The sequence below is a fragment of the Amaranthus tricolor genome, chromosome 12, assembly GCF_026212465.1.
Source record: "Amaranthus tricolor cultivar Red isolate AtriRed21 chromosome 12, ASM2621246v1, whole genome shotgun sequence".
Classification (NCBI taxonomy): Eukaryota; Viridiplantae; Streptophyta; class Magnoliopsida; order Caryophyllales; family Amaranthaceae; genus Amaranthus; species Amaranthus tricolor.
Genome location: NC_080058.1, coordinates 5,863,140 through 5,885,469, shown reverse-complemented (window position 1 = coordinate 5,885,469; position 22,330 = coordinate 5,863,140). Strand labels below are relative to the sequence as shown.

Below are 22,330 nucleotides of genomic sequence, written 5' to 3'. Positions count from 1 at the left end.
CTATTTATTTTTTTATGTAGTTATTTTAATTTTATATAAACCGAGGGAGAATTTTATATTCCTTTGTGTGTTTAGATGCACCATAGAGAAAGTGTACACAAATTAAGGAAGTGTAAGAAAGTGAGTAATTTTTCAATGTTAACCTTGTAGGCTGGTGATGAATACAAGAATAAATATTTAAATAGTTAAAAAAAAAGATATAATTTGAAAAAGACGAGTGAAAAGTGAGAAAGTTAATCGAGGGTAAAGAAGTAAATTGATGTGTTTTCTTTTACCAAATAGAAAAGAGTAAAATAATATTTTACATAAATATATTTTTTCTCGTATATTAATCGCAATGTATAAAATATCATAAAATAATAAATAGTGCAAATAGAAAGTAATTTTTTGTCGTTGAAATTAAAAATTAAAATTGACATTTAATTTTATGAGTAAAAGATTACTTTCATTAATTTCATTAATAAAGTCAAAATATGACAAAGTATGTAATTAATTATTAATTTGTCAATGATATTACTTTATATCAAAAGCTTGAATTTTCCAAATAGTCTAAAAAAACTATCTAGAATAAATTAGAAGTATTTATTTATCTTTACTTTTCTTACCATAATTTTTATTTTTTTAAAAAAATTGTTGTAGACTTGTAGTATGTACGTACTCCTTATTTTGTTGGAGCGTCTGCAGGACTTCATTACTCGATTGAACACAAATAGAAAGCCTTCTACATTGTTTAATGACTCATATTCAGAGAATTGACTCTCCTCTCAATTAAATATATATTATTAGACTTAAAAATATTGAAAAATACTCACATATATTTGGTATCGTTTTTGTTAAATTTTGGGCCCTAGGCAAAAAATAAAAAATGGGTCTTAGTATATAAGTAAAGTTTTATTTATTTTTTCTCCAACTATGTAGTTTAGTAGTCATGTGTTTAACTGAAAAACCTTGCTACAAGTTTGATTCATGCCACAAGCTATTTATGCAAATACTAATTTTAAATTATAAGAATTAACTCAATTTGGGCCCCTTCAAGAGCTGGGCCCTAGGCGGCTACACCTCATACTACCCTCAAGAACAACGCTGCATACATCCCACATCGAAAAATTAAAGAGATTGAAAAATTAAAAAGAGTCTGACTAATATATATACTTGATGGGCTACTTCTCCTATTTCAATTGGTTTTATGATGGAACCTCATCAGGTTTATATGCACTAAACTCTCCTCTTATGCGGGTCTTATCTACAAGTCTGTTAACATATTTATCATGGTATTAGAGCCGATAGTTTTCGGTCAACAGGAAACAAAATAAATCGCTCTTCCATAAAAATTTGCAGGTTTGAAAAGAATGATGTGCTCGCAAAATTAAAAAAAAATGGGTTCACATTTGAGGGGGAGTGTTGAAAATACGTCACATGTGAGAAATATCCCACATCGCTAAAATAGTAGGTTGTAGACTTGTATATATAATGGTCAGTAATCCTCTTAATGCCATATGGTTTTAGGAAAAAGTTAAACTCATTAAGTGTTGACTGTGTTGTATACAAGTCAATGCTCATTACTCGTGGGTTTGAGGGCCCAAGTGCACGGGTGCTCCGTAAATATGTCCACACAAGATTTTTCATGAGACGATCATATAACAAATTGTCATAGACTAACTAAAACTTGAATTTGATTTTTGTTGGTCATTTTTAACTCTTTTTTGCTATGAAATTGCCCTGAATAAAAATGTATTTTATTTTTTACTTTCTTTTCAGCAATGATCTCACTATCTTTACCGCAAAATTATTGTCCTTTTCATCTCATATATCTATTTTTCTACTCATTTGTATTTTATTTTATTTTTTCAATGCAAATAAATGTTATACCCAAAACAAAAAAGAGATTTTATTTCATGGGAGACCGAGGGAGTATTTAGTAGTGTACGTTGATCAGATTGCATTTTAATCCTTCGTATTAATTCATATTTTTTGAGAGCTCTTATCCTTGTAAGTTGCAAGTCCCAACGGTACGGTATTGCATTTTAATCTTAGTTTTTATGAAGTTGTTATCCTTAAATATGTTTTTCTATTACTTTATTTTTCATTACTATCTAACACTGTTCATTCAAATAGTAATGAATTAAATAAATTTTTGTTAAGAAAAGAAAAATTATTGGAAACTAATGATAAAATCTGTCAAAAATTAATTATCTTATTAAATGTAAATTCTTTTATTTGTGAAAGAATACAATGTTTCTTCTCGATTGACACTTTTGCCCGCTTAGTAGTCGATATTAAATAGTGAGAATAGTAATAAAAAGTTAGTGTAATTTTAATGGCAAAATATATATCTTGACAATTTTATGATTGAAGGTGGTATTTAAGGTAATAAAAAATTGTGAAGAAACTTTTATTTTGTGATTTAAGTTACATTACTATAGGAATAACATCGTACATTTTATGAAAATTTACATTACAAGTCATTCTTACTACCTTTTCGTTTGGTTAGTGGTATTAAATGATGGTAATGAGAATGATTTATTATGTAAAAATTTCATCAAAAGTTTCATATCATTCCCATGGTAATAAAACTTTGATCACAAAAAATTTTTTTTTTTATAAATTTTCATTTTCACCTTATACCACCTCTCCCAATGGTAACGCATTGGAATGAATTTTATGAAGAAAATAAAATGGTTGAAGTTGGACAAGCATGCCATCAAGGTAGTCAAGAGATTTTTTTATTCTTTTTCATTTGAAAAGTTTCAACCTGCCTACACTATTTTCATTGACCAAGTTTGAGTCTCAATTAAATAATATATCTCATGGAAATATTGCTTCTTTATGTCATATGGACAACAACCCCATTACGTTTTGTTAAATAATCTTTTTAAAAATTAATTTTATTTTCAGATTTATTAGTATTTTAGAGCTTGTTTGATTGGCACTATTAGCTAGCTAATTATTATACATCTTCATATTTCGTAGGAAATGTCAAAATAAATTATATTTGATTATTAACAATTAATATAGAAATGTAAAATTCCAAGAAAAATTCTTATGGTCAACCAAACAATATTGTTAAATTTCTAGTTAATTAGCTAGGAAATTTAATTTTCATATCTTATAAATTTTCACGGCAATTTAAATCCAATGGCAAATAAAGGAGAACTTAAAATTAAAATTGTATAATAATATACAAAATAAGAATTTTAGGTTAGTCTGAAATTTGAACACATTTTCTTTTACTCATGACATGTTTTATTTTATCTAATCCATCTCCAATGTATCACCATGTCTACTTCAAGTGGTCCTTCAAATATTTGCTAGGGCAAAAATGAATCAAGAACTCATTTTTGGAATTTTTTTATTATAATTATTGTGTATGAATTATGATGCACTTTAAAAAATAATACCTACCTATTTTACTAAAAATGACAGGCAATTTATTCGGTAGGAAATTGATATTCCTTCCTATTCAGCTTATGTGTCCCATTTTCTTTTATAGTCAAGTCATCTTAATTGTTCCATTTCTATTTTTTATATGTGTTTTTGACTTTTATGCCCTTAGTAGCTTTATCCTATTTTCAATTATACCCTCCATTACCCATACTAATTTTCCTCCCTTACATTAAAAACCCATAATACCACTCTCTTTTCTACCCTTATGGTCCTACTTTTGACTCTCCTTAAAATCCGATAAAAAGTCAAATGGAACTCCTAAGGTGAATAGGAGGGAGTATATAATTGTAAAAATTATCTAATTACTCTCTCATTAATATTGATCTTAAACCCAATTTTTATGAAATTAAGGATCGTAGGAGTATCAAATTAAACAAAAAAAATCAAGACAGTTTCGAGATTTGTAAAATAAGTGACAATTAGCACAATTATTATAAATTTTTATTTCTGCAACAAACAAATTACAATTTATACAACAAAATTTAAATCTAAATTTAAACAAAACTCACATATGGGCGGACCTAGCATTAAGCAAGGGGTTGCATCCTCCATAAAAAAAATCAAACAAATATTGGTTATATAGGTTTCGAACCCAAAACCATTATCCTAAGTATACATATTTTTTACCATTGAGCTAACCTTAACTGTTTAAAACTAATTAATGTTTATAATCCTTTACTTAAATAGCATGTTATTATTATCTAATAAAAGAAATTTTAATTTTCCAAAAAATCCACCTACTACTATTCCATTAACATTATTTTTTGAAACATGAAAGATATGGAGTGATTTTGTTTAGTTAATGTCTTTTCCTTTTATCTCTAAATATTTGAAATTATTGTAATATAATGGCTTATTTCATAAAAGATCAAATTTTCTAAAGTCGAAATTGTTGCGAATTATTGCTCAAATTAAATTGGTGAGAATTAAGAGATTTTGGAAAAAGTGAATTAGACTTCATACTATAATTTTATGGGTTTTAATTTTGAAGGTTTAATTTATGTTCATAATAGATATATTTTAAATGGGGTAAAAGATCTAAAATGTTTTGGATTATAATAGACATATATAGTAAATTGACTCTTTATTTCAAGCACACTTTTTATTTATGTAAAGTTTCACACGATGTTTGTTGCCAACAGTCAATCAGAAACAACATTTTTATTAGTATTATCACTAATAAGGGTAAGATTGCGTACATCTAACACTTTAAACCCCACCCTAGGTGATATTCACTTAATGACATTGGAGCAATGAAATGTTTTTGTTAATCGTTATATTTTAAGGATGAAACGAGTAAAAAATCCACTATTATAAACTCAATGACCCACCGCAAATCAAGCATCAACTCCTATGTTAGTTTATGAACCAACGAGTCTTAGTAAAATTCACACTACAAGTAAAAATGATATTATTTTTCTTGAACATAATTCAAGAATAAGAATTTTCACTCCAAGTCCTACAATTTTTTATCTTACGCTGTAACTAGTTGTGCAACCCCATTTCTCAAATTCTAGGTCCGCCACTGTGGACACGTTTGCTAAGACATATATTAAAGTCTTAATATCTATAACGACGCATGAGTAAAAGTTATAAAAAGTTAATATTAATAATCCTTGCGTTGAGACGAATCAAACAAGATTTCACTTGCCTATGTTTTAACTTATAGCTTAAGAATAAAATACAAATTAAGAGTAAAATGTAAATTGTGTCAAAAAAATCAAATAGGATAAAGTCACTAAAACGGAGATTGGACCTTTAATGTTTAATATATTGAACGCTCATTAGGGGCTTAGATTTGACCCTCAAATATGCAGGGTTTAAATTGGTTGGACCTTTAGTGTGACGAGTGTAAACGGGTCCCTTATTGAACAAAAATAAAATGGGCTAAAATAGACTCTATACAAACGACCCTTTATTATTATTATTATTATTATTATTATTATTCTAGAACTAAGATATAATATTATAGATTTATAATTGTGAATAGTCTAATAATATTAACAAAAGTAAGTAATGAAATTATAAGACATTTTACTCAACATAACATATTTATTTTAATGGAAAATGAAAAGAATAAAATTAAAAATAGGATGGGTCAGGCTGAAGCAAGCTAACAGGCATAGCCCATTTAAGTCCGTTTTCTATTTGAGCTCTATCCAATCCTTATCCAACCCATTGCACAAATCTGATCATCAACATACAATCATCATTGCTCTCAAAACACTTATGATAGCTCCTCCTCATAAGGTAATTAGTCAATGTGTAGGTTACCTTCATTCATATTCCTAGTGGTCACTCTTCTTAATCCCAATTTTTTAAATTATGAGAAAATTTGAAGTATTCAATAATCAATACCATCAATGATGTGGTTTAGCTTTGATTGAGTATACAACTAAAAATTTAAATTAATAGTTAAAGGTTAATAATAATTTCACTTCAAAATATAAGTAGATATATATTACGTATATAATAAAGTATATAACATATATATGGGGTCACAACCAAAAATTTAAACTGACAGTTATAGCCAAAAATACCGACATCACAACCATTGCCATCTTTTACTTATGCTTTCAATAGTCTGTTTGCTGACTGCCGGTCTAGAAATTCTTGTGTTTACTTGTGATCTTGACTAAGCCTTAAGCTTTTTAACTTCATTATTTGAACTTTTGGACTTCCAAATCTTTTTTTAAAAGGTATCTAATCTTTCATTGACAAAAATTTTATATGACATCTGTAAAAGATTAACAATCGATCAAATATATAACAATTTTAATAAAATAAAATTCTATATAGAAAAAATCACTATCATTATTAAGGAGATCTAACACAAAAATATTCCCTTATTATAAGTTGTTTGATACAATCTCGTCTGAGGGATTTATTGATTTGGTGTGGTTCAGGAGAGGTTCTGAGCATATTCAACACGTTCAACCGTACAGGGCCCAAAAAATTAACAGTCTTAATATTAAATTATGTAGTATATATTAAGTGTTTAAAGATATGAAATTGTTATAAAAATACCATAATTTTTGAAATTACATAGGGTATTTAATAAATTTTTTAATTTTTATTCCGGCGCTAGCGTGGTCTGCCGATCCAAACTTAGATTCAAACTATTGATTTTCTGGTCATGGAGAGTTTCAAATTAAGTTAGCTAATTATAAAATCAAAACACTGAAATTTAATAAATAATAAATGTCACTATGAATGCATGTATTTATTCTTTTTGAATTGATTTAGCAAGTCAAAGTACGCTTGCATTTACTAGAAGTATATCGTTTTGATCTAATCTAACTATTCAAAATAATCAAGCTTGTGGATGATTTTTGATCTCATCATATTATTATCTTCCAAAAATTAACCTCTTGATTTTTTTTTATTGTTAAAAGCCAAGATTTGATTCTCTTTGATTTTGTGGATGATGTAATTTTATAATTATCAATTTCTTAAAAGGACAAAATTGTGATCCTTTGGAAATCAACATAGTGTGCGCCGGGCGGATAAGATTATGTGGGTTTCAAATTTTATGTCTCAATTAGGGTAAGTTAATTAGATAGATAGTAGGCTGGTTCTAGAATTTTAAGGTTTTGAGGTGAAATATGAATTATAGACTCTAATAATGTATCTCATTTGTTTTATCATACTTGCAATTTTATGATAAAAATATGTCGTTATGAGATATTTAACTAAAACAAAATGAAGGAAATATAAAATATACGTTAAAGATTTTATATCTATGATGTTGGATGTATGCACTAATACATAATATAAAATTTAATAAGATTATCCTAAGAGAATTTTTTGATGTAAAATTACTTATAATAAAATTTATATCAAGAGACTATTTTTATAGCAAATCAAAAGTTAATTTAGTAAATAAACTTAATTATACTGACAAAAGCAAGACAAAACATGATTTGAAAAACAGAGTTACACAACTTAAGATTCTCTAAGCCTCGTACAACTAAAACTTATATATTGAAATATTATAACTTTAAAATGACCATATATAAGCTCATAAAACAGTTGTATTTATCATACAAAAATGAAAAAGAAAATAATAAACACCCATATTTTCATTAATTTAAAACCAACAAATATAAAACTAGTCAAATAAACACATAAGCAAAGCATTATAAAAATGAAAAAACAAATAGAATATATATATATATATATATATATATATATATATATATATATATATATATATATATATATATATATATATATATATATATATATATATATATATATATGAGATTTATAATAATAGAAAAAGAAAACTCACATGAAAATTAGATGTATTTATTAAAAATATTAATTAGTATTTAATGAATAAAAGTCCACTTAAATTCATGCATGTGTAATTGCAAACTCCATATTTTAATTATTACAATTGTTTAGATGTTTATAATCTATAAACAATGTTTTAAATACAAGCATTATAACCTATGATGGTCAACTCTCTTATCTTTCACACAATAATATCTATATTCAAATATCACATACAAATTACAATTTTTTATGGGCCTTGGACGTAAGCCCATCTCCTCCTTGCCCAGGGTCGAGTAGGTTTTCAACCAAACTAAACCACACAAATATGTCTTCACCCAAACTAAACACATTCTATACGTCTGCGTAGTAATATTTACCTGTATACTTCTTAGGTCTCATAGAGTTTGCAACATTTACGGAAAGAGTAATATCACCATCATCATCCAAGCAAAAGAGTGACAATGGCTTATATTCAATATATACTAGTAATACTACTATCAAGACATATTATTATGCTAGTAAAACCTCAAACAATAGAGGAAAGTCAAGTGTAATTTATGGCTTAATTACACAAGATTTGTAAAGAAAACAAACAAAATAATTCAAATTAGTAGGAAAAAGGAACTAAATTAGGTGTCCTGCTGGATTTCTGTTCCAAGATAGATAGGATGGATCGCCAATAGCCCTGTACAGCCACAGACCCGAACATTATAATAAGTAGAAAACATAAACAAAATATTCAGATAACGTAAGATAACTCGGGTTTTGAATCAATAAACTGATAGAATTTACATCCTAACTTTCATGCAATAACAAACTCCATGATTCTACATACTAGAGCAAACATAAACATAGGCCCGGCCCTGAGATTTGTGAGGCTCGAGGTAAAACATTAATTATGAGCCCCTAATTATTAAATATACTATTATGGGCCTCTAACTATTAACTATAAAAACGTCGTTTTTTAATATTTTTAGATGGGCACGGGGCACAATTCCCTCTTGCCCCCCTCATAGAGCCGGCCCTGATACACACACAACTTTGGTTCCAATCATCATTATCATAATTCATATTGTCATTCCAATGGCCCAACCATTCAAAGCGGAGGAAGTCAAATGAGCTAGAAGTGAGCTCATCCAACCAGGCAATGAAGAATGGCGAACCAAGAATGGAAAACTCACTGGGCAGCCTTAATGAGGCTGAGGCTGCCCAAATTGTTGCGGAGTGCCTTTGCTCGTTTGACCAAGTTGGAGGCTCATGCGAGCAAGCTTGAACAGGTAAGTTGGTCTGGCCCGTGCTCAGATAAGCAGAGAAGAAGCTAGTGCAAGCAGAAGAAGCTAAGAAGAGGCTGTGGCTCATGCTTGGAAGGGTGGATAGGAGCTCAGATGAGCAGATGGGGCTGATGAGTGCATTTGTGGACTGCTGGGTCTTGCTAGGACAAGGGTGTTAGGTTTTCTTACGAGCATTCTTTATTAGAACTTTGAGAATTGTGTCAACCATGCGTTCTGACTCTGTGGGGGTTCGAGGAGTGAATCCTCTGAGCATTTAAGATCTATCAGAAGGCTTCTTGATGATTGAATTCAAGTGTTGTGAATTATGCGAGCTTGTTGAAGGTCATCTCCAGAGAATCTCTAGAGTGTAGAACGAGAAGAGAGCACCCCTAAAGAGGGGGAATGACCTTGTTGAATACTCGATTTTTGTTGGATGCCCAGTATAAAGATACAACCAAGAGAGATAGTTATCATCTTTTATACTTCACATAGGATTACCGTACAGAAAAAAAAAACGACATTCAAAGATAGTAAGAAGGTCGCAAATATATAAAAATCAGTGTGAATGTAAACCATTAACCTATTGCTGCTCTAAGAAAAAATAAGAAACCATTGATCACTAACCTTGGCTTGAGAATGTAAATCAGTGTGAATGCTGCTGCAATAGCCAGGGAGATACCTCCAACAGTGAGAAACCCAACGCCGAGGAAGTCATTTTTCCCACCAATCCAACTTGTTGTAGAAAGAACCAGTTTCTTTTTGCCCCCAAAACTGTAAGTGTTGTAATTATTATGTAGAACCACTGATAGCTCCTGATTAGCTTCAAGATCCTGCTCTATCTTCCCATATAACTTCCTAAAAGTTGGAAGTGCTGCAGTTCGCATCCATACAATAAGATCTTCTTGTTCATTAAGCTGCAAGATAGAGGGAAAACGAAAATTCATGTAATATTAGCAGGTAAAAAGCACATTGCCGGAATTAGGAAATTTTGTAGTCATAACTTATGAGAACAGAATCAATTTACAGGAATGTTTGAATTCAGTTTGCCACCCCCGATAAAGTCGCCCATTTGAAAGTTTCTAGGATAAACATCGGATCCAAACTTGTGTGTACGATCACTCTCCCATGATATACCCTTCTTGTTGACTTCAAGTAACTTTGATTCAACAGAAAAGTGGTATGTATCATTGAACAGGCTCCACGCAATAAGGCCACAAGGAACAATAGGGGATTTATCAGGGCCTACAGTTGCTTCTGGTTCACATCCCTTCGTCAACAGTTTATTCCCCTTCTTTCTCAATTGTTTGTCATTTCGGCTTTTCACATACCTGAAAATATGTATGTAATTAATATGAACTGTCGACAGCTTCCACTTGGATGAAAACTTCAGAAAATTTAAGTGCAATACCTCAGCACTCTAACATCCTATCTCAACATCACAGGAAAGTAGGCAAATTAATGCTAAATAGAGGGAGTACAATTTTGTGGCAATTAGCAACGCCTAAAAAATTCAAATCAATAAGGATGAGATCTAACATGAAAACCATGATTTTGTTGGTCAAGTATTGGTGACTAAACTCAAGAAGTGGTATTATTTTCATGTGGCACTCTGTTTTGGCTCTTTAAATAAATAGGGTGTCATAAGGAGAAGATTATTACTTTTAAGGGCATACTTGGATTGGGGTGTAAATATTCAAGGGTTGAAAAAAAGTCAAAATAAGAAAATAAAGTTGATAAATGAGAAATTAGTGAAATTTGATTGTTATAGAGATGGAAGAATGGTTGCCAAGTGATGAAAAAGGAATGGAGCTCTCAATTTTGTGGGGTGAATATTTATGCTAGGAAAGGGTGGGAATGTATTACGTCTATAATAGGGAAATCATCTTCTTTTTCCGTCATTATTTTTATTTTATGCTCATTTTACCTTCTTCATAACTATCTCAACTACTTCAAATACATCTCTATTTACTTTTATTTCATTAGTCTGACTTTATTCCCCCTTAATTATTTACACTCAATCCAAGCATGCCCTAAGAATCAAATTTATAGCATTTATATTGTTAAGATAATAACATGACACCTCTTCCTGCTAGATTAAGGAATGGTAGCATATGCCATAGCAATCAGCTATAATGATTAACTAATAAGTCTACAAAGAACAAAAGTTTAACAAATAATACTCTTCCCCTGTGTCAGAACAAAACTTACCTCCGATGATTTTGATAGAAGTTCTCGAGCTGATAGTATATATAAATAGGACTTTTCATTTGCTTAGGAACCTGAAACAGTGAGTACCAAATGTTGATTTAAATGTAAATAAACACGATTTTCATTTCATTATAAAGCCCATTGCCAACTAATATCAAGTACTATTTAGCAGGATTAAAGATATGATTGCCTCTAATAATCGTGTTTTATCTCAGTTGGATGAAGTACCACTTTTTGCATGTAAGGTTCCAGCTAGGTTCGATTTTTTCACCCTTCCCTTCCGTCAGCCTACCCTGTACTTAAAAATATAGATGATAGCCTCTTATAATTCATGATGTTACTTTCCATTTTGGCGGATGTCACATTGATTGTCCCAAAAGACCATTATCAATCTATAGCTATAATTTGACTTCCAACACTTCAAAAGTAAATCAAGTATAAGTCCCTAATTATTCACACATTTACGAGTAATCATTTTCCAAACTACTAGAAGTATATATTATAGTTAACTTTTCCAACATTTAATATTAAAAAGTAAGAGTAATATTATGTTTGAATAGTAAAATAAAAGAGAAAAGAAAGGAAGGAAAGGGGAAGGAAAGGAAGGGAAGGGAAGGGAAGGGGATGGAAAGAGAGGAAAAAGACTACATTATATAGAAAGGAAAGGGAGAGGAAAGAAAGGATTTTCATCTTCCTTCCAAATCTTTTCTATTATGAAGAGATTTAGATGTTAACAAAATGAAGGGAATTAATTCCTCCAAATTTTTTTCCTTCCTTTTTGCTATCCAAATATCCCTTCAAATCTTCTTTCTCCTTTTTTACTATTTAAATAAAAGAATTTCCATCCTTTCAAATCTTTTCCTTCTTTTTCCTCCATTTCTCTTCATCCAAACAAGGATTAAATGTAAAACCTAAACTAGCATCCCATGAACAAAACTTACAAGTACATCCACAAGAAATAAAAAAAACATGAGGAGTTTCTACTTACAGTCATGCTTAATGAGCATGTTTTATTGGTGCTAGAACTCTGAATATAACTAAGCCTTTCATTCCTCTGAGAAGGAGGAATACATTCAGTGTCATACTCCCTCACAACCTCCACAACCTGTGCCATAGAAACAAGTACAAGATTATGAAACATATTAGCTCATTGGCAGATTCATCCAATAAAATTTAACTGATTCATCCAATAAACCACATTGTTTGAACAAATTACATGCTCTGATGCAGACAAAGAAAGAATTCCAACAGGTATAAAGAGAATTCCGACAGCAACAAATATTGATATAACCTGAAAAAAACAAAGAAAAATTAAGAGAAGAACTAATTAGTAAATTGTAAGACAAAAAGTTTAAGACTGAGTTAGTGCATCATAAAAATTAGTTAGCTACTAGCTTTTTATACCATTGGCACTGCTGCAAAAAGTTCAAAGATGCCTTATGACAAATATTTCACTCAAATGTGCAAGCTTAATTTGAAATATTTACAAAGCACAGGCATAAAAGTTAAAATTGGCTACACAGAACACAAGCAAAGCTTTGATTTTGACAATCTTGGAAAGTAACATGTTATGGCATATGAACAATCAATATTATTTGAACAAAAGAATTGTGTTGGAAACAATCACAAAATTGAAAGAAGGCACAGAAACTATTCAAGCTCATAAGATTATTGATAATATGCTCTTTTTACATTGGTTAATTTTTTTATGGACTTATAAGTAATTCTCATAGCGTAGGAGCTGCAAACCATGAGTTCTAAGGCATTTTTTATACTGGTAGGCGGTGGTAGCCTAAAATTGGATTATCCCGATCATGCATGATATGATTTCAGCAGGGTGCTTATCAATGCACTAGGAGCAATCGCTAAGTTTTTAGAGCCTAGAGGTAATGTCGTTCATCAATTATCATTCAATACTTGCAGGTTATAAAAGAATGACATTTCCGTCCAATTGAAACAATAGCCTCACATGTCAGGGGAGAGTGTTGGAAAATAACCCATGTGATCCCATGTCAATGAATAAAAGATAGGTTATCTAACATATAAGAATAATGGGCAATTCTTCCTATTACTAAGTGGTTTTAGGATTGAAGCTCATCGAATTTGTGTGCAGTCAACTCTCTTGTGTGCGTCTTGTTGTGTACAAGCCTAGTAATAAATTCATCAATTTTCAGTAGGGTGCTTTATTATTGCACTAGAAGCAACCGCTAAGTTATACTAGAGCCTAGAGGTGAGGTCTTTCATGAATTATCAATCAGTATCGTACAATCTAATAAAAAGACGCACATTTTCATGGAGTTCGACAACATGGAAGAATTTTATTGGTTGATGTTAGCTTGTGTGGCAAATAAAATAATCAATCTGTCATTTTAAACTATTCTAAAAATTAATTAAATTTAGTAATTTACCATTTTAAAAATAGAAGAAATTGAATCATTATGACTTAAATTGATCTATATTAGATAAATTATTAATTCGAATTTATTATATATAAACTAAATTCAGTATATATAAACTTATGGTGTTGTTAGATACTTAGATTCAACTCTGTATAAATTCAGTATGTTATCAATTGTTAACTTTAATTGATGTACAACCAATGATGTTAAAAGTTTTTTAAGTGATGTTAGAAGTTAAAATTGTGGAAAAATCTGACGAATCGACTAAATTGAGACAGAGGCATCACTTCTTCTTAAGAAAATAAGATTCCTGTTTTTAGTAATTACAATTAGATTACTGAATAATGTCCAAAAAACACACAGAACATGTGTTTAAAATAACTTATAGTTGATGATAAACATAAAATTGTAAGAGCACTGGATAACCTAATGAAATGTATTTGACCTCAAGAATATCCTTGTACATCTCTAGTCTCTACATGTGGGAAAGCAATAAAAGAAAGCCAAAATTGGTAAAGATTTACCCATGCTGGTGTTAGTATTGGTTTGCAAGCGGGCAGCTCTTGTTGTGTGAACCTAGAATCTGCAACAAATAGCACAGATTCTTAAAAAATACTATCATTTCAGGTGTAACCTTCACCATTAAAAAGAAACAAAAAGTGCACTAAAACCTTATTAACCAAGCAGATTACAACAGTAGTATGTCATTTCATCAAAAAAATGTTGTATATGTGTAATATGTATGTTTAATGAATACACCAACAATGTAAAAACAGTATTCCCAAAAGATTGGGGTCGGCTACATGAATTAATAGACATTTTCAATAGTCATCCATATGGAATCTTCTCCTCCAATCATTTTGATCATCTACCGTCTCAGCATGTAAGTCTAAATATTTCATATCTCTTTCCACTCTGCCTACAACTTTATTTTTGGTCTTCCTCGCCCCTTTTAAAATCCTCCAAGTTCTAACTTTCTAAATTCCATACATGTTTGCTAATAGTCAATCTTTGCACATGCCCAAACCATTTTAAACTATTCTCTTATTAAACCGAAATGAATTTATGTATGTTTAAAGAAAGATAGATAGATAGTCTTATTAATCCAAATTTACACCAAAATAACATTATAATAATCCGGTCCCTGGATATGTTGACAAACTAGTGCTCAAAATGAAAAGGAACAACTCAAAACCAAATATCAAATCCTGTTTTATTGCTGGCCATTTGTAATATTCTATGCACCAGAGTGGGATAGTACAGAGCATTGGAAAGCATCAAGCCCAAGAGGCCAAGAATGGCTCTACTATAAAGTGTAAACAAATCCATGCACCAAGTATGATAAAAATAACATAAATCATCAATCAAGAACACCATTGTTGAATCCAAATGTGTATCATTGTCGTTTGTGAGCATCACAGAAACGACACAGAAACGAAAAGTAAAAACCAAATCAAATGCAATAGGAAACAACCCGCATTTCCCAATTCTAAATGTCCGGGAAAAATTTGTTACAATAATCCTATAATTGAAGTTATAATTACAAACAGAATACATTTAACAAATCTTTTAAATTATAAGAATCTATGAGAAATTAAAGAGAGACTTTTACAATTGAACTTACATTTAGGTTTCTTGGAATTCCTTTTTGAGGAAGACTCAGAATTCCCAGAAGAATTCATCTTCAAATTTTATCAAATTTAGGAATACTTTGCGATAAAATCAGAATTTTAGATTTTCAAAATGAAATCAGAAATTAGATTTTGAAAAGGATCAACGAACATCATTGTTGAAAGAATTAACGAATTTTGAATATGTGGCAATAAAACCATGAATGCGATTTGGAGATTGTCACACTTTGCACAATAAATTGTCCCTCCAATTTTTCCCGGTCGTCGATATCAAAATACGGTTAAAAATCGAATCGGGTTTCGAGAAAGACACAGCGGGTTGCATCAGTTTTGACAAAAATGTGTGAAATAATACCAGGTATATTGGGCATGTATAATAGTACAAGACAACAATGGTGGAAAATATTATGGTTGATAATAAGAGAAGTCGCGGTAAGTTGTATTTTTTGTAAAGACTACTACGAATAAAATTAATTGGAGATGTCGTATTGGTATTCTAAAACATTAGTCGTTAATATATGTGTTGTTTTGTTTGTGTCTTTATGATCGCTATTTATATTTATTAGGTTTATGTCTTTAGTCATAATTTTTGTCTTATTTTACTACTTATCTTGTCTTACCTTTGTTTTCTTTTGCAAGTCTTTCTTGTGCCGGGAGTCTTATTGATTACAACCATTAGTTGATATCGTATCGGTGTCCTAAACCATTAGTTGTTATATATGTCTTGTTTTATTTGTGTCTTTATGATCGCTATTTATATTTCTTTGATTTATGTCTTTAGTCGTAATTCTTGTCTTATTTTGCTACTTGTTTTGACTTGTCTTTGTTTTCTTTTGCAGGTCTTTATCGAGTTGAGAGTCTCATAGACTACAACCATTAGTTGATGTCGTATTGGTATCCTAACCCATCAGTTGTTATATATGTCTTGTGTTTGTGCTTTTATGATCGCTATTTATATTTCTTTGGTTTATGTCTTTAGTCGTGATTCTTGTCTTGTTTTGCTATTTGTTTTGTCTTGCCTTTGTTTTCTTTTGCAAGTCTTTATCGAGCCGAGAGTCGCATTGACTACAACCATTAGTTGATGTCGTATTGGTGTCCTAAACCATTAGTTGTTATATATGTCTTATTTTGTTTGTGCCTATACAATCGCTATTTATATTTCTTTGGTTTATGTCTTTAGTCGTGATTCTTGTCTTGTTTTGCTACTTGTCTTATCTTGCCTTTGTTTTCTTTTGCAAGTCTTTATTGAGCCAAGAGTCTCATTGACTACGACCTCTTTATTGACTATGATAAGGGTATGATCTACTTTCATCATTTTCTCTATATATTCTGAATATAACTTTTTATGAGCGAGATGTACCGATAATGATGTTGGCTGGGAATAGCTTGTGTAATGGATTGGATATTGACCCGGCCATAGAAAACATGTGAGCCTAAATAGGGCCTACGTTGATGAACTGTTTTTGATGTTGTACATGTTAATGAAGACGCAGAGAGAGATGCTCATCAGGCTAGTACCTTAGAGCAAATATGTAGTCTTGTTCCAGACCCTGTGGAAAAAGAGAATAGCTAGCGTGAGGCCAAACTCATTTGGTGCTAATGATGAGGATCCGAGTTAGCCTCAGTTAGAGTCTCTTGGTTGCGTGACCCTTAGGTCTTAGCCCTTAGGGGCCATCAGGGTAATTTGTGGTACATACCCATGGGTTGCAAACAACAATATGTACTTCTAACGGTGTTGTATTCAAATAAGATTTTATTTAATTCGTCTCAATACATATTTTCATAACAATACTTTTTATAATTTTTCAATCTACACAACTAAAGCTATTTAAAATCAAACTAATCCCTTAAATATCGTAAAAATAAGATGTATAGAACTGATTTCAATAACATAAAGTATGAAATTAAATCATAATTCCGATGACATTGATGCTTATAAATCCGGACCCAGAACGAGCAAGTCGTTCTTTGTTTTAATTTAGAGCATATTGTTGAATTAGGGTATCAAAAAAATTAAGGTTTCCATCTTTTCCTTTACAAATACTACTATTAAGTAACATTCTTCGTATGCCCACCTTCCAAAAATGTTGTTGAAGCCCTTTCTATCCTTTGACATGAACTCCTACAAGCTTGATATTGGTTGGTTGTTCACAAAAATATGTCAAAATTTCCTGACACCACTTCTAAAGAATTTTCCATTTTGGTAACAATATGAATATTATGTATTTTCAGTGTATATACACATCTCATACTTTACAATGTAATCCACTACTAGCTCGTTTGATCCGTCTACGCCTTTGCAAGGCTTGAAGTTGATCGAGGTGGAACCACGGATCTTGCGTACGCTATCGGTAACGCTAGCAGTTTCTTGCCTTTGCTAACGTAAGCTCGTTTTGTGAAGTTATTGTAATCGTTTGCTTCTATCTCGTCCAGTATCTGTCGATACAAAAGCAATGACGCCCACACCTGATCGACATATTTAACATCAGTTTAATTAGCGGCCCGGCCTGGTATTGCTTACTAAAACATTTGATGTATCGACTGTAACAGTTATTGTATTGCTTACCGGCCATCTGCTAGCTCCACTAAGTTCCGAGACTCCTTTCTCTGCTTCATTGAAGAACATCCTGGCTCGTTTGATCTGTTTTTTCATGAAGTTCCTCCATTTATCGGTAACTTTTCCCGCGAATATATCTTCATCCGAAAGCCCTGCTTGTGCCAATTCGTCTTGTGGCAAATATACTCGGCCTCTCCTTGCACTGAACCAAGAATGTCGAGAGTAAGGCGCTGACAGTCGCATAAAAATTGATTTTCATGCATTTTAAGTAAAGATGAAGTTAGTGTACGTATAATGAAGTGGCTCCCACCTAAGCGAGATTTGGGACAGTCGGATGTATGCAACCTTACCCTTCTTAGTGATAACAAAGAGATTATTTCCGATTAACCCTTGATAGCGAATATCATCCGCAACTTCACATAGATAAGAAGTGCACATGATTCAATAAGCCATCAGGGACGTTTATATATCTCATCAATTAACACGACAAACATTAGTAGTTTACGAGTAAAATCTACTTCATGAAAGCATATGCTATGTGTTTTGTCCACTGTCACATGATTCACTAATGCCCTTGCAAATCGCGAAACAAAAATACGAATTATGGTCGGTTTTGGGCTATTTTAGGGTCATTTTAAGCGAATCGCGAATTCAAAAAGCGTACTAACTAGTGAATTATGTTACATTTTGTCTAGGATGATGACGATTGAGGAAATAACGAGAGCAATTGTTATCGAACTTACTCTTCTCCAACATCTCTAAGTATGTTAGTCAGCTGATTTGCGATTCCTAATGCTAAGGCAGCATTGTAGACACTCTCGGTTGTAGCCTTTGATTCAGGATCTATACCCATGACAGGAACACTCATCAATCCAACTGTTCCAGCAACATAATAACAATATAAGTATAACTCGTCGAAATTCTTGTATCGGGACTTCCTGAGATCCATCCTCATGCCTTCAATCATGTCTTTGAATGGCTGTCGATCAAAATTGACACAATCAGGATAAATAAGACCAAAATCAATACGAGTTTTAGGGTCTGCGGGTATAAAAAATGACAAACCTGGATATCAATAGGAAACTTAGCGACAGTGTCAGATAACGCAGCATCGAGCATATCAAAGGGACGGCCTCTGAAAAGGTCTTCTAGCCTCGCCTCCCACCTATCTAAAGCAGACGGAGTAATATGTGAAGCATTAGGTCCATCAACAAGCTCATCGGTCCTCCTACACCAGACTGCACGATATAATTGTAAATGTAAGGAAACAAACTTTGCAGAATCGAATTGTTATGTGACGAGATCAAGCATTTCTAAAGATAAATCATTCTAATTATTCATCCAAGAATACCGCAAAAGGAAAAAGCGTCACAACTCCAGATAACACGGAAAAATGGTTATGAAAGCAATTATAAAACATGTAAGGGGACATTTCATTATCAAAACAAGCAAAACTACTTAATTTGCATGGATGTGAAAGATATCAATAATAAAAATGTTTGGAAAACGGCTGATAGTTGATTACAATGACTGATTTGAGGTTTGACCAGCTGATTTTGAACCCGCTGCTATAAGCAGCTTGTTCATGATAATAAGTTGTATCAACCAACTAATTTACCGAACATTGGCAGTAGATGGTTTGACCACCAAACACTCTATTTGTATCAAAATAAACTAAAACTACCCAATAAGTTATTTTGCCACTCCCAATAAAAATAACAATGTCAAATCCTTATCCCCACAACATTAGCTCTGTAACATGAATCAAAAGAAGTAAGCAAGAGAAACCGTCACTAATAAAGGTGATACTTTATTCAGCTCTATCTTTAATACTAATTTTCACCTAAGAACATCAATTGCAATGATCATTCACATATATTCTCTTTCATTCACTCTAATTTATTGTCATGCTCTTATCAATTTAATTCATGTTGTTCTTCACTTCTGTAATCTCTTCCATTCATTCTTATTTATAATAATCCTCTTATAAATTTCATTCTTCATGTCGTTCTTCACTTTTGTAATCTAAGTTATCTTCGGCCTACCTCTCCTCCTGACTTCTTCTATGCTCCTCGGAAAACCAATCTACCTTTTCTAATTGGTGCATTTTTCGATCTTCGATGCAAAACATATAGCAACAAAATGCTTATCTTTCTAAATTTAATCAAATTCTCATGTGTCATGAAAATTAAACCTACCTAACAGACCCAAGACAACTAAACTCAACTTCCCAAGCTAGCAATTAGCATATTCTTGAGCACAAAGCGGACAAGAGATTCAAGTTACTTTCTAAAACCATCCTGAAATAAGCAATCAAAATAGGAGTAATACGCAGCAAAAACATAAAAATAGGTCAATCGCGCATAGGATATTATGAGATTAGTAGTTGAAAATATCGAAAGAACGAAGTACTTGCCATATATCGCCCAGATAGCCTTTCGCCTTGCAGGGGTCATAAGCTGAGTTCCTGTAACATCAACAACGCTACCAAAATTAGAATAACATTACTACCCACCTAATAATCCAAGGCCATTCAAAGGAAAAAACACCCACCTAAGTAAAATGTCTTTGCATACTCCGCGCAAACTTCACCACACCGATCATAAGCTTCACCAAGCAAGCTTAATGTCCCTGGAACAGCAATATCGGGCTGCACATCAACATCAAGATCAAGCCCTTCTCGTGATCTCAACTTTCGATTAACCAAAGCCGCCTGCTTCAAAACAACATCATACACCCTTTGTTCGGATGACATAACAGCAAGGTCTCCTGTTGGATTCGCTACCATGCTTGAAAGCACAGAAAACCCACCTATTTTTTGCTGTTTTCCAACATTCAAACTCCAATTTTCTTGTTTCTTAGAAATTCTTTTCGACCGCTTATTGTAAATCGAAAAACCAACCAATGATTCAGAGACAACAAACCCATGGTAGACCTTTGTAGTTGGGGACACATATACTAAAGAAATAGGCATCCTGCTTTTCTTCTTGTAATCAAAATACTAGTATATTCTCCCCCTTTTCAGATCAAGTATGCACAAACTTTTGAAATGGATTTATCAATCCCCAAAAAGCAACTTAATATATAATTTCCTCCTTTCTGCAAATGAAGACAGTAAATATGGACACACTATTAAAATCATAAACCAAGATTAATCATTTACATGGATATGGACATATCATCATCTTACACAGTATATCCGATCATAGGAATTATAATCAAGGTCTAGAGAGGGACAGAAGACAGCATCTCATACCCATAAAAGCATAACAAAAACTAGCTTCGGCTACATAAACCAATAAATCAGTACACGTTTCGTCCCCATCAATTCTTTAAATCCATTAATGTCAATTTTCTACTCATTATATTAGAATACTAAAAAGGGTTATTTCTAATTCCTCCCTCATAACTCATAAGCAACAAAATCAAGAAAGAACAGCTAAATGCTGCATAAACTAGGGACCAACATGTCTACAATACTACTTAATTATAAAAGGAGACTACTAATCCTAACATTAACAGTCAAACCAAAGTCAAATTAAGTAAATGGGGTGAAAATTTTATATTATTTAAAAGCTAAATTAGTTTTTTAATGAACCCTATAAAATAATTTAAAGATTAGGTTATTTATCCCAGACCCAGTACTCCAAATACTCTATAATCTCCATAAAAAGCAGAAAATACAGTACAGAATAAATTAAAAATTAGCTGAAATCAAAAAAGCAACTAATATAAAAATTATATACAATAATAAAAGATGAATATGAGCTCAACATACCAATCTCTAATGGGGATTAAACAAATACAGGAAACTTTTGAAAAAATACCCACATAACATAGAATCTCCTTTTCACAAATTCCAAACTTTCCCACTAATCTTCTTGATTTGGGTCACCCAAAAGAATTAAACTTGTTTAATTTTTTTTTTTATTTTGTTGTTCCCACTTTATAGTATAGATAGGGAATTTTTGATGGTACAGAAAAGCTCTGGAGAGTGTGTGAAGAGAGTAGTAGTCTCTAGTCTCTGCCACAACCTGCTTGTAAATACAAGCAGGGCACTGAAGGATCTTTAAATTTGTTTGTATATTTGATTTTGTATTTGTTTTTGTTTTTGGGACTTTAATTGTATGGTTATCAGTTACCCATTTTTGTGGGTTCACAACTTCACATTTGTTTTTTTGTTGAAGATGCATTGTTATTGTTTAAGTACTACTAGTAGTTACGATTCAGAACGGCACACCGTAAGTTTTTTTTGTTTTTTAATGAATCGTTATATGAGGCGGTATCACGTACTCAGCATGTTTTATGTGTTGCGTGAGATACGTTTATTAATAAGGGTTAAATAGCAGATTTCATACATATTATGAGAATATAATCTTTTAGTTTGAGGTCGTTTTACCGAGAAATGATTTTCCACGAGAATAGTTCATTATAAAAATATACAATAAGTTATTTGTTTTGAAGTTATGATCCCTTACAAGAGTATTTGTTTGATTTTTTACAATTTATGTCCAGATTTAATCACTTTTGTTACAATGC

The 22,330-nt window shown here is 31.6% G+C and overlaps 2 protein-coding genes across 2 annotated transcripts; both read right to left on the bottom strand.

The window, feature by feature from the left end:
* Window positions 1–7,887: 7,887 nt before the first annotated feature.
* On the bottom strand, window positions 7,888–15,653 carry LOC130828330 (ALA-interacting subunit 3-like). Its single transcript, XM_057694258.1, has 8 exons — window positions 15,228–15,653; window positions 14,128–14,186; window positions 12,421–12,495; window positions 12,193–12,309; window positions 11,205–11,275; window positions 10,021–10,324; window positions 9,621–9,910; window positions 7,888–8,410 (listed from the first exon to the last, which is right to left on the bottom strand). The coding sequence occupies exons 1-8, from the start codon at window positions 15,283–15,285 to the stop codon at window positions 8,350–8,352; spliced, it is 1,035 nt and encodes a 344-aa protein (XP_057550241.1). The 5' UTR covers window positions 15,286–15,653; the 3' UTR covers window positions 7,888–8,349.
* A 1,321-nt stretch (window positions 15,654–16,974) lies between these two features.
* Window positions 16,975–21,987, bottom strand: LOC130828329 (phytoene synthase 2, chloroplastic). The gene is made up of 7 exons (XM_057694257.1): window positions 21,570–21,987; window positions 20,345–20,890; window positions 20,208–20,258; window positions 18,857–19,029; window positions 18,535–18,770; window positions 17,801–17,993; window positions 16,975–17,700 (listed from the first exon to the last, which is right to left on the bottom strand). The coding sequence occupies exons 2-7, from the start codon at window positions 20,763–20,765 to the stop codon at window positions 17,524–17,526; spliced, it is 1,251 nt and encodes a 416-aa protein (XP_057550240.1). The 5' UTR covers window positions 20,766–20,890; window positions 21,570–21,987; the 3' UTR covers window positions 16,975–17,523.
* Between the last annotated feature and the right edge of the window lie 343 nt (window positions 21,988–22,330).